The 15,182-nt window shown below is 38.2% G+C and overlaps 1 protein-coding gene across 2 annotated transcripts in view; it reads left to right on the top strand.

Annotated features, from left to right (window-relative positions):
- The window catches only part of nfat5b (nuclear factor of activated T cells 5b), a 40,381-nt gene extending 25,910 nt beyond the window's left edge, over nucleotides 1-14,471 (top strand). The window contains exons 5-13 of one of the 2 annotated variants that reach the window (XM_086071922.1): nucleotides 1,482-1,672; nucleotides 2,021-2,193; nucleotides 3,256-3,390; nucleotides 3,478-3,530; nucleotides 4,563-4,695; nucleotides 4,896-4,964; nucleotides 5,546-5,637; nucleotides 5,735-7,334; nucleotides 8,762-14,471. In XM_086071922.1, the coding sequence (XP_085928048.1) occupies nucleotides 1,482-1,672; nucleotides 2,021-2,193; nucleotides 3,256-3,390; nucleotides 3,478-3,530; nucleotides 4,563-4,695; nucleotides 4,896-4,964; nucleotides 5,546-5,637; nucleotides 5,735-7,334; nucleotides 8,762-8,997 (2,682 nt within the window). In that variant the 3' untranslated portion in view covers nucleotides 8,998-14,471. Of the gene's footprint in view, nucleotides 1-1,481; nucleotides 1,673-2,020; nucleotides 2,194-3,255; nucleotides 3,391-3,477; nucleotides 3,531-4,562; nucleotides 4,696-4,895; nucleotides 4,965-5,545; nucleotides 5,638-5,731; nucleotides 7,335-8,761 lie in introns of both variants that reach the window. The other variant, XM_086071921.1, reaches the window with a different exon arrangement.
- Nucleotides 14,472-15,182: the final 711 nt, after the last annotated feature.

Genomic DNA, 15,182 nt, shown 5'->3' with positions numbered 1-15,182 from the left:
AGTGGCCTAAACCAGCTTGAAGCCTCTTTTTTTCAGGAATGATTTACTATCTGCATTCACTGCCACAATACAGCACTTGTATGTCCATTTTACAGTGCATTTTGTGACATTTTAATTTGAGGGTTTGCTGTGAGATTTTACTAATGTAATGTAAATATTTGTCTTAGCTCATTAAAGATTGGCAAACACTGTTAAGTTACCAATTAAGAAGTTAACTGTTAACTTAAAGAAGTTAACACCTTGCAACATGTGACCAGTTTACTGCATTTACATGCTTTTCTATGTGCTAAATTATGGAGGACCAAAAGTGCCTAAATTAAATAAATGAATACACCACTAAATAATTAAATAAATGTGTCATTAATTAATTAAATGTGTAATTTATTAAATAAATATGGAATTAAATAAATCAATGTGTTATTAAATGTCATTAATTAATTAAATTACCTATGATTATTTGTAAAAATATATATATATATAATTATTTCTCTATTTAATTAATTAATTCATGGTCACTGTTGTGGTGTTTCATGAATTTATTTTATCTGTCAAACTCACTCATCAAAGTTTGGTGGGCAGGTCCTAACACCTGATTGGTCACCCTGCTCACCAAGTCAAAGCAAATCCATTTCAGAACAATAAATTGATGCAGAGTGAGTAGCTACTAAACACAATTCGATAGGCTGGGTGGCGCTATTGACCTCAATGGGTGCGTTACCATTAGACTCATATTTACGCTGTCATGAAGTGCTTTTTGAGACGTGTTGAAATGGAAGTCACTTTTTTCGCATTTCCTGTAGTCATGTGACCCCGCCCGGTAAAAGGAAGGTGGAAGTACATGGCCACTGGCTTTTGTGTCGAAATTGCTTCCTGAGGGGACAACAAGTCCTATTGAGCCAAGGCGGCCGCGGCTCCATACACACGTACTATTTATTCTCGTGACGTTCATGAGGAGCCGTTATAGCGTGACGTGACCGCCTACAAGAACCGTGAGATCTCGCGAGAGTCGAGGCGGGACGTTACGAGAACTACGCCTCAGAAGCAAATCACTCATCAATGGAAACACCTAAAAGTCAAAACTGTACTTAAGCGAAATTGTAGAAATATCGCTTTTATTGTTATGTTGGTTTTGCACAATAACAAGCCTTGATCACTATATCAGCAAAAAAAATCCATCACCGTAGCCCCGCCCACTAACTTTGACGGGCAAGTTTGAAAGAAATTCATGAAACGCTGCAACACAGGAACATGAAATCAATAAATACTGAAATAATTGTACATATATATTTATAGATGTAGGTAATTAAATGAATGACACATTTATTTAATTATTGGTTTATTTAATTCCATATTTAATTCATAAATGACACATTTAATTGTTTCATGACACATTTATTTAATTATTGAATGGTGTATTCATTCATTTAATTTTGGCACTTTTGGTCCTCCATACTAAATTTTGTATTACATATGTTTTATAGCTGGAGGGTGTGAATGAGCCAGTCATTTTGCAAGTTTTTGTGGGAAACGATGCAGAGCGGGTGAGGCCACATGGATTTTACCAAGCTTGCAGAGTGACCGGCCGCAACACCACAGCCTGCAAAGAGGTGGACATTGGGGGCACGACAGTCATTGAAGTCCCCTTGGACCCAAGCACCAACATGAACTTAGCGTACGTATTTTGCTGTTGGGGTGAGCACACTGAGCATTTGTGTGTTTTATTGTTAAACCACAATCTCTCACGTCATGGCAAAATGTGATTTAATGTTAAAGGGCACCATGTATAAATCACACTTTGCCAGTAAGTTCACTCATAATGTTGCTTACGTGTGGCATACACGTATGGCATATATCTAAAGCTTAAATTCATCAGTTCATGCTTTTTTGAAAATTCAAATAGGCTAGATCTGAGCGCAAACCGAATTATTTGCAGTTTTCATTAACAATTAAACAGTTGCCGTTTTTTTTTTTTTACTCAAGCTGCATGTTTTCCCAAAACTGACACTGGGTCTTTGTGCAGTGTGGACTGTGTGGGAATCTTGAAGCTCCGAAATGCTGATGTGGAGGCTCGCATCGGGGTGGCGGGGTCAAAGAAGAAAAGCACGCGTGCGAGGCTCGTGTTTCGGGTCAACATCCCACGTCCGGACGGTTCAGTGCTCACACTCCAAACGTTGTCGTCTTCCATCCTTTGCAGTAAGTAAAGCTGTTAGTTTCAGTCAATGAAGGTGGAATGTGTGAATATCACATACAATTGTTTTTACAACCTACCCTCTTTTCTCTTTGGTCAGAAGGCGCTGCATTGTGTGTATTGTGATGTAAGCTTATTAAAGAGAAAATCCCTTCATTCTTCTGTAATGTGTGATAATGCAAACAGTATGAGGGTGTGGCGAGCTTTATAAACAGGAAGGACGGTTACGGCAGTAAGAAAGTTAATTTGGTAGAACTGACATGGGAGGAATTAAAAGGAAGGACGAAACAATAGGAGCGTGATGCAGTGTACGCTGAACCAACACGCAACGCAGTAGTATCTTTCCATATACAGTAAGTGCAGTGCATGAATAAACACATGCACATGTATGTTTGGGTGTTGTTGTTGTGTTTTACATCTAGCACATTTAAACATCTCCTTTGAAAAAGAACCATTGTTTAAGCTATGCTGTGTGTCAACATGAAATCGTATCTATTCCTACTTAACAGGTTTATAGAACGGTACTTGTTCTCAAACAGTATTATCCGGTTTAGGGGAAAGTAAACTGGCTTGTCTATGTTTGGCTTAATTTTGTCACGAATATGTCATGCTTGACAAACTGTAATTTAAAAAAAAGGCAATTGTGGATGAAAACCTCTGAAATTCTTACAGCCTCGATTCAGTACATACCAGGGCTCCAGCCTAAAGTTGTTGGGTTTTTTTAAAACTATGAGCACAGTGACCGCTAACTTAAAATCTTAAGGCACCATCAGAAATTTTATGGCCGCACGCTGTAACTTGGTGTGCAAATTAAATATTCACATTTCCTCTCATTTTCACTGAATAAATACTTTCACAATGAATTCAGAGACTAATAAGTCGTTTTAAATCCACATTTTATTGTCCTTGTTTTGGAACAACATAAACAATAATATACAGCTTGAATGCTAAAAATGTCCATTTCATGTTTAGGCTGTGAGTGCCAGTATTATCAGCACATCTTGTGTTCCTTGCCACCCAGGCTGCATTTAATTCTCAGAAATTTCATATTGTACGTATCTCAACAGCTCAACCGGCGGGAGTGCCTGAGATTCTGAAGAAATCACTACACAGCTGCTCAGTGAGGGGCGGAGAGGAGCTCTTCATCATTGGCAAGAATTTTCTCAAAGACGCTAAAGTCATATTTCAAGAGAATGTGTCAGGTAGGAAACACCTGATTTTACATTAAAAAATAGATTCTAATTGCAAAACAACAACAATTCTAATTGAAGAACCTTATTCTGTTTCAGATGAAACACCTTGGAAGGCAGAAGCGGAAATTGACATGGAGTTGTTTCACCAGGTTAGACTTACTGTAATTGTTCTTGTTTAATTTGAACCAAGTAATTGGTGGCAACCATTAATAAGCTAAGTAGAAGCCACTTGGGATTTGTATGGTGATTTAGATGTAATCATCTTATATGGCTGCTGGTTCAAAGGTTTGAGTGCTCTCTTTGTATTGTGACCTAAATACACAGTCGCGGAGGTGTGTTTCAACACTGACAGTTTTGACCTTTACTCTTGTAAACAAAGCCTTCCAAAGGAACAAAATGCATGAATATTTAGCTATGTAGCCTGCTAAACAGCTTTTATTTAACAAGCTAATCCCAGTGAGATCAACATGTTTTTTTAAAGCTAACAAACTTTTATCACACGCGTGATAAAAAAGGGCAAAATAGCCAGACAAAAACAAACAGGATGGATAGATAGGTAGGTAGGTAGATGGTTGGACGGATAGGTCATTAGGCTTATTAAAATTATTTAAAAAATCATAAACAAAGAGAACATTTGACAGAAAACATGCGATGATTCAACATGCATGGGTAGTCTGCAATCGAATGGTAGACTTCTTAATTGTAATTTGTAGCAATGACAAATTATGAGCTTGTAAGAGAGTTCTACTCCTAAATAAACTTGGGGTGAACGGGTTAAAAATAAAATGTAGTTTTTTAAAATATAACGGCAAGTGGCTGCTTCATGTAAAATTTACCTGAAGAAGATAGTGGTTTTGAATGTTAGAAGAAAGGCAGCGATTGCAAAAAAAACAAAACATGAATTGGCATTGGCTGACTTCAAGTGGATTGTGTGGCAGGACAATAAAGGATATCCTCAGAATTGATGACTGACCTTAAAACTATTTCCCGGTTGTTAAAACATGCTCTACTCCCTTACGGGAAAGTGTTGTTATCTTATATTGTATAAATGATCTGCCTTGCTGTTCAAACAGGCCATCAAGAAGGTGTTAATAGAAATGTTCAATATTGTAATGTACTAAATGTACAATGTGTTTATTTATTCATTTGTTCTTTTTCTTGACTTCATGTTGCGCCCCAAGAATCATTTGATAGTGAAGGTTCCACCTTACCAGAACCAAAACATCACCTCTGCTGTGTGCGTGGGTATCTTTGTGGTCACCAATGCTGGCAGATCCCACGATGTTCAACCATTTACTTACACTCCAGATTCAGGTTTGTTTCTGTATGTTTCTTCTGAACTTCAGTTGTGCTCATAAGTTGACGTGGGTATGTCAATTTATAAGCACAACGATACAATAAAGTACGTGTTTTTTCCATGTTATTCAGGACGAGCCCAAAAGGCCATCATGGCTCTACGGCTCACAGTGCACTTTCCTAGTCATGTGTGAACGTGTGATTACCTTCTCTTGCAGCAAACACTGAAGTTTTTGTGAAGAAAGAGACATCATCTCCAGTGAAGACGTGTCCCTTTGATGGTCAAAGTAAAGATTCTTTCTTTGTAAACATTTTATGAGCTAAGGTTTATCAAAGTTAGCCAGTTAACAATGAGGTGTAAAAACAACAACAAAACAATAATGTACTCTCCCTTTAATTTCATACATTCATATAATAATCACATTATAAGAATAATATTTAGATTTCGGGTACCGATGGAAGATTGATCGTCACTATGGAAAACACAGGGAGCAGGGTCGATATAAGCAAGCCAGATAACGAATATTTTAGGAGTAGGCCAACAACAATTGGGTCTGATCTGGAGTCTTTAGCATGTCAGGAGGGCTTCAATTAGCCGAATTAGCGATCCCTTCTTCAAGACGTGACGCCAACTGCTCCTCGGTGGCAGCTGTTTGGTGAAGGAACTTAAACATCTCATTCTCATGAGGTTATGCATAACAGCGGTTCAAAGATTGCATTTTTTTTGTGAGTGTGTTTGGTCTTAATTGTATGGCTCCAGGGGTATTTGAATTAAGAATTGTATTTCAACCCGGTTGTGTATTTTAAGAACCACTTATAGCAGATATATACTAATTGGTGGTTAAACTTCCTGTACATCTTGTCACAGTTCTGATGCCTCGTATGTTGCCTCAAGTGAAGAAAGAAGAAGTCACTCCAATGGAGGTCACCAACAACCTCCAAACCTCTGGGGTGTTCAAGGTCATTGATTACAACCTCATTAACTGATTTTTAAAAATTATTATTTACAAACAACATATTATGTTAACGTTTGAACTTCTCATTGGTTCTCCAGCAGACATTGGACCTCTGTCCAGCCCAGCAGAACCCAGACATGTCTACAGGCCATCTAAATAACAGAGAATTTTCCAACACATTACCGCAGTCCTCAAGCGAGCCAGACAAGAGCCAGGCTCCAGTTTTTACCAACACAGAGGCCTTAGCTCCAATCCAGCCAAGAGTGGGTCTTGGGCAGGAGAGGCAAGTCAGCAGCTCTGGGCCAGCGGTGATGCCATGTGGTGATCCAGGACCTCAACAGCAGCAGCTGCCTATGTTCCCTTCAGATGAAGTGGCCCAGTTGGAGGAGGCAGTTAGACAACTTAGGCCTGAAGCGTTTCAGACGGACAACTCCATGACCAACCAGCAGCACCATATTCAGCACCAGCAGATCCAAAACCAGCAACTTCAGCAACAGCAGCAGCAGCAAATTCATCAGCAGCAACTGCAGCAGCAGCAAGTGTTGGAGAATCTACACCAACAGATATTCCAATCACAAATCCAAATGCAGCATGTGAATGTGGAGCAACAGGGCTCCTCACAAGATGCTCTGCCAAACCAGGCGTCACTTTTCCAACAAGCTCAGCAGCAGCAACAACAAACAACTCTCTTTCAGCAGACCACGGATCTGCTCTCTATTCAGACCAATTTCCTCCAGCAGTCGCCCTCACACCCCTCACCACCAGCGTTCCACAATCCCAGTCCTTTGTCTGAAGCGCACGATCCCCAAGGAAGTCTGTTTCATAGCCAGAACGCCTCACACACTCCAGAGCAGGTGCAGGCAGTGCTCTTTCAAAACCCTATGACAGCTCTCCCCTCTCCGGACCAGCAACCTTCAACCCCGAGTCTTTTCCTTCCCCAGACGTCTCTTCCAGGCCAACTTCCAACCAATAGTACCCAACAGCAGCAACTGGCCTTCCTCAGTGCTCTGCAAACGCCTTCCCCCGAACAACAATCCGTGTTTCAGTCACAAGCTCAGACTCAGCTCTCTCCAATCCAACAAGGTGCACAAATGGAGCAGCAGCAGCCTTCCCAGCCTCAGGCCCTCTCTCAGGCAAATCCGCAACAATGTTTGTTTCAGAACATCTCTCAGCATGCACCTGCAAACACGCTGTCTTCAGCTCAACAGCAGCCAGCTGGGCTACTATTCTGTAACAACCCACTGCCCAGCACAGACCCGACTTCCAATATGCTCTTCCGCAATCAGGGGCAGATGCCTCCTTTGACCAGCAGCAGTCTGGTTTCCCAAGAGCCCCAGAACGCATCCCAGCTTTTCTCACAGGCCAGCATGGTGACGGTAAACCAACAGGTCCAATCTGAGCCCATGGCCTTAGGTAACCCTAATGATGCGCGCCAGCAAGTGCTATTTCAGGATCAGCAACCAATGCAACTTGGAAATGCCACAAACAATGGGCAGGAGCGGTCCGTGGGGCTCTTCATGTCTCAGGAGCTCGCACAGTCGGCCATGTTTGCCTCACCGAACAGTGTGGCGAACCTCCAGACGACCACCTCATCTCCTGTTCAGCAGCCAGGAACTCTGTTTCAGTCTGCAGTCGGTGGGACCATCGGTCAGCCCAGCCAGCCTCAACAATCTGAACTCTTCCTTTTTGGAATTCAGAATGGTAAGCAATTCGATAGCTGCCTTTAAAACTGTTGCTATAGCAACATCTTTTCTAACCACTTAATAATCCAAAACAGAATGAATTTGAGGTTTTCTGGTTCAGCCCCACATGTTCTCTTTGGACTGTTTAATTTGGCTGTGTGGTTTCTGTAGACCAAAAAATACGCAATTGAATATAAATGTCACGTTTATCCATCTGTCTATACAATGCTAATTAGCTGAAGTCATAATTATAGCTCATAGTACAAGTAACATTAACCTCAATGTACATAAACGACCTACAATCACTAAAAACACTTTTAATATTGAGGCACTTCCTTGCTAATGCATGCATTCATTGTGAATTGAGTCAATTTGTGGAGGAAGTCAAACTTACTTTCCAATCATTTGGTCATTACTGTGGGTCTTAGGTAGATGTCCAAAACATGCCTAATTAAAATTAAACTGTTGCACCCCCTCAAAAAAAACGTCACTTTTTTTTCTTTTGGGGGGTGGGGGGTAATATGTTCTATGCAGCCCCGCTGGTCTTAATATGGTATTCTGGTTAGTATTGCGTGGAATATGAGTTTTGCAACAAAATCCAGCAGTTTCTTTCAATCTCAGGGGGGCGGCCATTTTACCACTTGCTGTTGACAGAAGATGACATCAATGTTGCTCAGGTCTCAGGTAACAACTAATCACAGCTCAGCTTCAGAAAGCAGGTGAGCTGTGATTGGCCGTTGCCTGAGCCCTGAGCAACATTGATGTCATCTTCAGTCGACTGCAAGTGGCATAATGGCCTGAGATGGGTAAAAATGGCTGGATTTTGCTGCATAACTCATATTTCACAAATGTAATATTAATCAGAATATCATGTTTAGACTAGTGAGGTCACATATAACATATTATTGTCAAGAAATGTTTAACGTTCACTTCCACTTTAACTGATGTGCTGTCTTCAATATCGTAACATGACGATTTTGTCGTTCTCGTGACATCCCTGTTGTTATATTATAAATCCACACATGGTGGATTTAAAAGATCTAATATCTTGGTAGGAATGATGAATGTCAGCTGTCCTTCAACTGTTTTCACATTCTAAATTTAATGTTGTATCAGTTGGGCTTCATAACACAAATATTTAAACTTTGTCTCTGTACCAATAAGAGTGGAACTGGACAATTACTTAAGGCACTCAGATAACCTGTATGCAAAAACTGCATCAAGGTTTTTGGTCTCTTAACATTCTTCGAGAAATAAGTTGCCTTCTTTTTTCCCCCCCTAAGGGTACATTACAGATTACGAAGGCATATCTAAAGTTGAAGATATTAAGGATTCACAACAAACAATCAAACCTATTTTTATCGTTTCATCCCGTTGCCCAATGAAAATGGATAATAAATTGGATAGATCAAACCTGATCGCCCTTTTGTGTTCTCCATCCTACAGAATGTGGTCAGCTGATGAGCGCAGCAGGAAACACGCTGTCTGATCAGATCATAGCCATCAGCCAGTCTGGTCAAAACCAACGTGAGAGTGAGGCCCGCATTCAGTCGCTGTTCAACCAGTCACTGTCACAGTCAGTGACGGCGCAGAGCGGCTTGAAAGGCTCTCAGAGCATGGAGAAGATCGATAGCCTGCTGGTCAGCCAAGAGCCGGGAAACGGCGTAACACGTTCATACTAATTTCCAGAGAAGTCCGTGGATTTGTTTTTTCCGTTTCTTCCTTATTATTTTATCAAATGTGCATGAGAGGTCAAAATATTAGCAGACATTTGTAGAATGAGCAACAGATTGTGTTCTGCTCATTTAAGATTTGATTTGATCTTATTTTAGGCTCAGAATTATTAAAAAAAAAAAAAAAGACATCCCTTTGAAAACTCGTGAGCTATTTGAGTGAAATAGATAGATAGGCAGAGAAAAATGTATGTCTGTATGTGGAAATGACTAGAGGGTTATCGAAATGTTTTCAAGATGGTGAAGTAGAAGTGAGGGAAAGTTTGAACAGAGTGTGGTATGAATGTAATAAGGCGGTCCTGTGGTTGAAAGGCGTAAAGAAAGTGTATTGAGAGAAACTCTGCAGTGAATATCATATATTACAAAATACCAATGTCGACACATTTGTGCCTTTATAGCAGTACTTGAGATCTCAACGTGAGCCAAATATTGTAAATCCTTCAGTTTTGACATATTTATAGCCTAATTGTTTGCCACAGGAGGGTTGATGAAACTAAGTTGCGCAAAAGCACTTTAATTAGGCTTTAATTTATTTGCGTCGTGGACGACATAAGGAAAAAAATCATCTGTCTGATGTCTAGTGGTGACGACTGAAGTGAAAAATGATTTTTAGTTACTTTGATTAAATGGCCTGTTTTTCAAGATGGGTAAAATGACCAACATGATGTTCTTATAGGATTCCTTTGTTCGCCATACTACTATCGCGTCTCAAAATGTAACATTATTAGCAAAAGGTAGCACTGAAGTTGAGATGAATGAGGAACATTTGAAGCAAAAGTGTTTCAAAGGATGTAGTTGACAGAATATTTGTATTAGACTGTGTCTACCTATAGTACAAATAATGAAATGTAAACGAGTTCAATATTGTGTTATTTGTCCTTTGGAGTCACATTGATGGACTCACTTTGCGTCAGGTACGCATAACCAAGGCTTGTTGTATCGTTGCGGTTCAGAAGCTTGCCTTGGCCAGGAAATAGTTTGCTTTGCTGTCTCTGCTGAAAGGGTTTCAGGAATTCCTGCTGTTAGTTTGTTTTTTTATTTTGGCATCCAGCTCGAGGTGTGACTTTTCAGGCACAATATGTATGAGGCGCACACAAGCCACTGCGTGAATTTCAACACTACAGCCTGTTCTGTTTGGCATTCTCTGAGAAAAGGAAGTGGACAAAACTGTCCTTGTGCCAGTCAATTTGTTTGGCTCGAATGATCTGAGAATTTGGACAAAATAATTGCTACCTGAGCCACTGTTTCACTCCAGAGAAATGTGTGTTACATACAGTGGATATAAGAAAAAAAAAGTCTACACACACTTATTCAAATGCTAATCATATATTTGTGATGTAAAAAAATTAGACCAAGATAAATCATTTGTAAACTTTTTCTAACCATTATTGTGGCCTATAACTTTTAAAGCTCAATCTCTTCAAGATGGGAAGTACAAATCAACAAAAGAGATAGTGTGGTTGCACAAGTGTGTACACCCTCTTATAAAGGGGATGTGGCTGTGTTTATAATTAACAGACCAAAAGAATACCATAACTTCAGCATAGTGACAGCGTCATGTTTCATCTTCATCATCATCATCATCCCATTCATCTTTCTTCAGATGCAACATGGGCCTTCAATAAAGTGGAAGGAATTATTAACAGTTAGAAATGACAGTAATACAGTGGTACCTTGGAGTTTGAACATAATTCGTTCCTGCAAAGTGTTCAAATTCCGAATTGTTCAACCTCCGAAACATTTTTTCCCATAGGAAATAATGTAAATGCAATTAATCCGTTCCCAAGCTCCAAAAACAGAAAATTCCCATTTTAATTTCTATTTATGTAAAAAAAAAACATGTACACTATGTACACTATGTACAGTATTTTAAACAATAAAAGATACCTTACCTTTTTTGTTGTGGTGTGATGGCATCAGTGGATGATAAATGCTATGTTAATGCTTGCTTTAGTTCAGTGCTGAGTTTGTGTATTTACATTAGGCATATTGTTAGACTACTAAGCGGTCCTTGCGTGCGTTGTTTACATCAGGCATGTTGGTGAACAGCTAAAGGGGGGTCCTCATGCCAGTATTTACAAAAGTAGTTACAACGGCGCGATAATCTCCTTCCTAATTACCCCGTGGTTCGTAGCACTGTATATTTTTCTTTGCTGCCACTGGCACTGTTGTCTTTCTTTGGGCTCATGGCGAAGAAAATTGCCTTGGAAAAATAAAAATGCACTCGCAAATGTATGGAGACCCTCCAAGAGTATTCACGATCTGACTGGAAATGAGCAGTGCATCTTCTCAATTACCGCAACGTGAGCATTCGGCATTGCTCGGCTTCACTCGGCTTGTTTTGCTTGCGTGTTCAAACTCCGAAAATGAATTCAAACGCCGAGGCATTTTTTACTCAGATTTTTGGGTTGAAATCCGATTTGTACGAGTTCCGAGACGTTCAAACTCCGAGGTTCCACTGTACAAAATAAATACATTTAATAAAAACTATAATAATACAAAACCTTAAGGCTTCTGTTTGAAAGCAAAAAAAACAAATCTGGAAAATTTGGGGGGTTAATCAAACACATTAAATTGTGAAGGTGTGTGCTGTCTCTGGTGCTGAGTTTGAATGTCATTTTTCTGAACATAGTCATGTCCCAATATAAGAAAATAATTAGTTATGTAACCACGTTGTTTAAGCTGTCACTTTTACTTCCCCTTCTGAAAATATATCATAAAACAAAAGAAAAAACATTTCTACAAGAGGCTACATTCATGTTGGAAATGTTTTAAATAAATAATTTCTGGTATTTAAATTTTTAAATAAACTATTTTATAATTTTATTTATTTAAATAATTTATTATGGCCTCTTTTTTTTTTGCTTCATAAAAACCTGGCATTTGAACAGGGATGTGTAGAATATATATATATATATATATATATATATATATACATACTGTAAGATTTCATTTCCATTCTCGATAGGGGTATTCTTTGAATGACCTTCAAACTTTACAAATGCATTGGATTTATTTAATGATAAAGTACAGTTTGTGCGTATTAACTTTCTTTATTCATTCTTGGGTAAGTAGTTTGCGAGTATTGGCTGGCTTTGTATAGATCCTGATGGCGGGCGAGTTTTATGGCCCGTTTGCTTGCATATCTCCCCCCCCCAGCTTTTCCATTTAATATATGTAAAAATCAAATAGTAAAACATTTATTCTTCATTTTATTTGTGACATTTTTATCCTGCTGGTTTTTTTTGTTTTTTTTTCGGTTTAAAACTTTCATGGGCTGGTCTCTGACAAAATTCTTAACAAAAGTTAGAATTTGTTTTTTTTGAGTGCAGTTTTTTTTTTTTCAAAATCGCTGTGTTCCTAGCACAGTTGTAATAACCAACCTGCAAAATAGAGCATTCTGGATGATAGTAGAAATAGTACAGTGTAACCTTGACTAATGTGATTAATGGCGTGACTTTGTGCTGCTTTTAGCAGAGCTGTTTAGAGTGGGACGTAACTCCAGAAGGACACCTGACAGCTAGTGTCATTGGCTCTCTTTAAACTTGTGAAACTGAAGATCTCTATTGTTTAATATTTATGGTTGTGTTTGTTTCTCCATTAAGTCTTTTGTTATTGGTTTAGTAAAATAGTTTGCCGTATGTATTTATTTGTGTAGTTTGGTTTAGATCTTTTGAACTGTGACTGATGGTAATTAATCTATTGTGGTTTGGAGCCCATATCCGCTTATCCTCAATTGACACACAAAAATGTTTTCATCTTTTTATTATAAAACAAAAATGACACTTTCATGTCTGTTTGTAAGAACACTCCAAAGTTTTTTGAAGCAAATTACACCGAACTTCACAGATTATCCTTTTAAAATTGGAACAACAACTTTCAGTATTATGACAAATACAGACCAATAAGATGTCAGAGTAGCATGAATACTTGTGATTGTAGAGAATGGTTGCAATCATCTCACTGGGAAGGTACATATTTTAATATGCGAGAGAAATTATTGAAGTTCTTTGATACATTACTTTAAATAGAACAAGGTGTTTATTTGACCAGGCTGACTATTTAAAGTGTAGTTTGCTCAAACCTCTCTTCAAAATATAACTTCCAAGTACAGTGGTGCCTTGAGATACGAGATGGTGGCAGTGAACTCCCTTCATAATAAGCAGCACTCGGGCAAATGGAGAACAATTCTTCTTCTTCAAAAAAAAAAAAAAGACACTCCAGGCTGTTTATTGCCACTCCCAGTTCAAATTGACTCTCAAACTAAACCTAAACTAAAGAATTACATCTTGTGTATGTAAAACAACCCCATTAACAGTATTAGCCTTTCAGTCCGCTAGCTTAATGCTCCTGCTAAAAAAAAAAAAAAACACATGTAGACAGGTCACTATAACAGTACTCACGCTTCAATATTTAGCCACTGAATGACTAATATTAGTGCCATATTGATTATCTAAGAGGAGTTGGGATGTCTCAATAAACAGTGCAATATAAAAAATACATTATTAAGGAGTGTTGTTTTTTCTTATGAAAATGCATTTGGAGGGTAAGGCCGAAACAAAGTAATGGAACACTATTAATTTCAATGGGAAAAGATGCATTGAGTTTCGAGTGTTTTCAGTTACAACCGTGGTCATGAAATGAATTCAACTCGTATCGCAAGGCACCGCTTCCTACAATACAGTACTGTAAATAAATGTGCATGTCATAGACTAGGTGCAAGCCAAGACACTTTAAAATGTGCTAATAATGATCTACAGCAGGGATGTGATAGATGAATTTTGTTATGAAATGTCTGTCATGCATCTATCCCATTTGTACTGAAGTATCCAATGCGTTTGTGTGGACATGGATGCACATGTTTTCTGAAACTGCTATGCAGCAAAACTGTAAATGTAGATCTGTTAAGTTTTTGAATATATATATTTTTCTATGTAACCGTTCAGTTTTTAAACTATGACGGGAACCAAAATAGTTTTTCTCCCCGTTATTTAAGCATTTTGAGCTTTTTCTCTGACGCTTTGCTTGAGTGCCTTAACTGTTTGATGCCTTTGTGTCTTTGAGGTACCGGGACCAGGAAAACTGGATTAATCGCATTTCATTTTTAATTCTTGCGGGGGAGAAAGCTTCTGATTAATCACATTTAATTGTTAATTCTTGTGGAGAAAATGCTTCTGTATAAATTGTTCTGCATCTCACAGTTTCACCTTTAAATCTCCCAGCACAATTGACCCAACCACTCCTCCTGTTCATTTTTATAATCCAGCCAAGTAGAGAGTGCATTTTTCTTTTAAATTTCAAACCATTTGAACAATTGTCATATATTCACTTGAAGAAAAAAAATACATCTGTATGTTCAGCCTTTGTTGGGATTCATTTTTCTGTATACTTGCTGCTATCTGTATTAAACCTATACAAGATTGTGAAGCTTCTTAATTATTATTATTTTTAAACACATATATAAATATTAAAATAAAAATATTAAAGATATGTTCATGAGTTGGAAAGCTGTTCAAAAATTACAATTATTTTTGTTAATTTTTTAGTATAAAAGTCAGTATCAGTAATTGCCTCAAGACTTATACATGACACAAACAAACAGCAAAATTACAATTTATATGCAAACAAAAATATGTTGACTTGCTGGCGGGGTGGACAATAACAGGGTGGACATGGCATTTTTGCTAAATGTGTAATTTGTGTACAAGGTGGACATTCACATGGCTACATGAGTAAACAAGCTGATTGTGTACTGTTCAACAAATATCGTTCAAATTTCTCATTTGTTTTTAACCAATTGCTATTTAACAACCAACTACTGTACACACAATAAAAATTATGAAACATAATTGTAAAAATCATGACTGCAACTAGCTGTTGTTTCAGCCTCCATTGATGAAATAGAAAATGCTGGTGGTGATGTACCAAGGCTACCAAAGCCTGTAATATATGTAAACATTTTGGTTTTTTTCTTTGTAAACCTTTTAGCCCCCTCTCCCTGCCTCTACCAAGCCCCTTTACCCCCCCCATACAGGATGTTATATTTTTTGTTGGTATTATGTATAATCAACAAATTTGTTCATTCGTTTGATTATGACATTGTTGATGAATGGATATTCTTGCAAATTGTACAA

Source organism: Leptonotus elevatus, chromosome 3 (assembly GCF_054856555.1).
Source record: "Leptonotus elevatus isolate MCC_2025b chromosome 3, RoL_Lele_1.0, whole genome shotgun sequence".
Classification (NCBI taxonomy): domain Eukaryota; kingdom Metazoa; phylum Chordata; class Actinopteri; order Syngnathiformes; family Syngnathidae; genus Leptonotus; species Leptonotus elevatus.
Note: the sequence above shows the minus strand (reverse complement) of the source record. Positions and strands in the feature narration are given on the sequence as shown.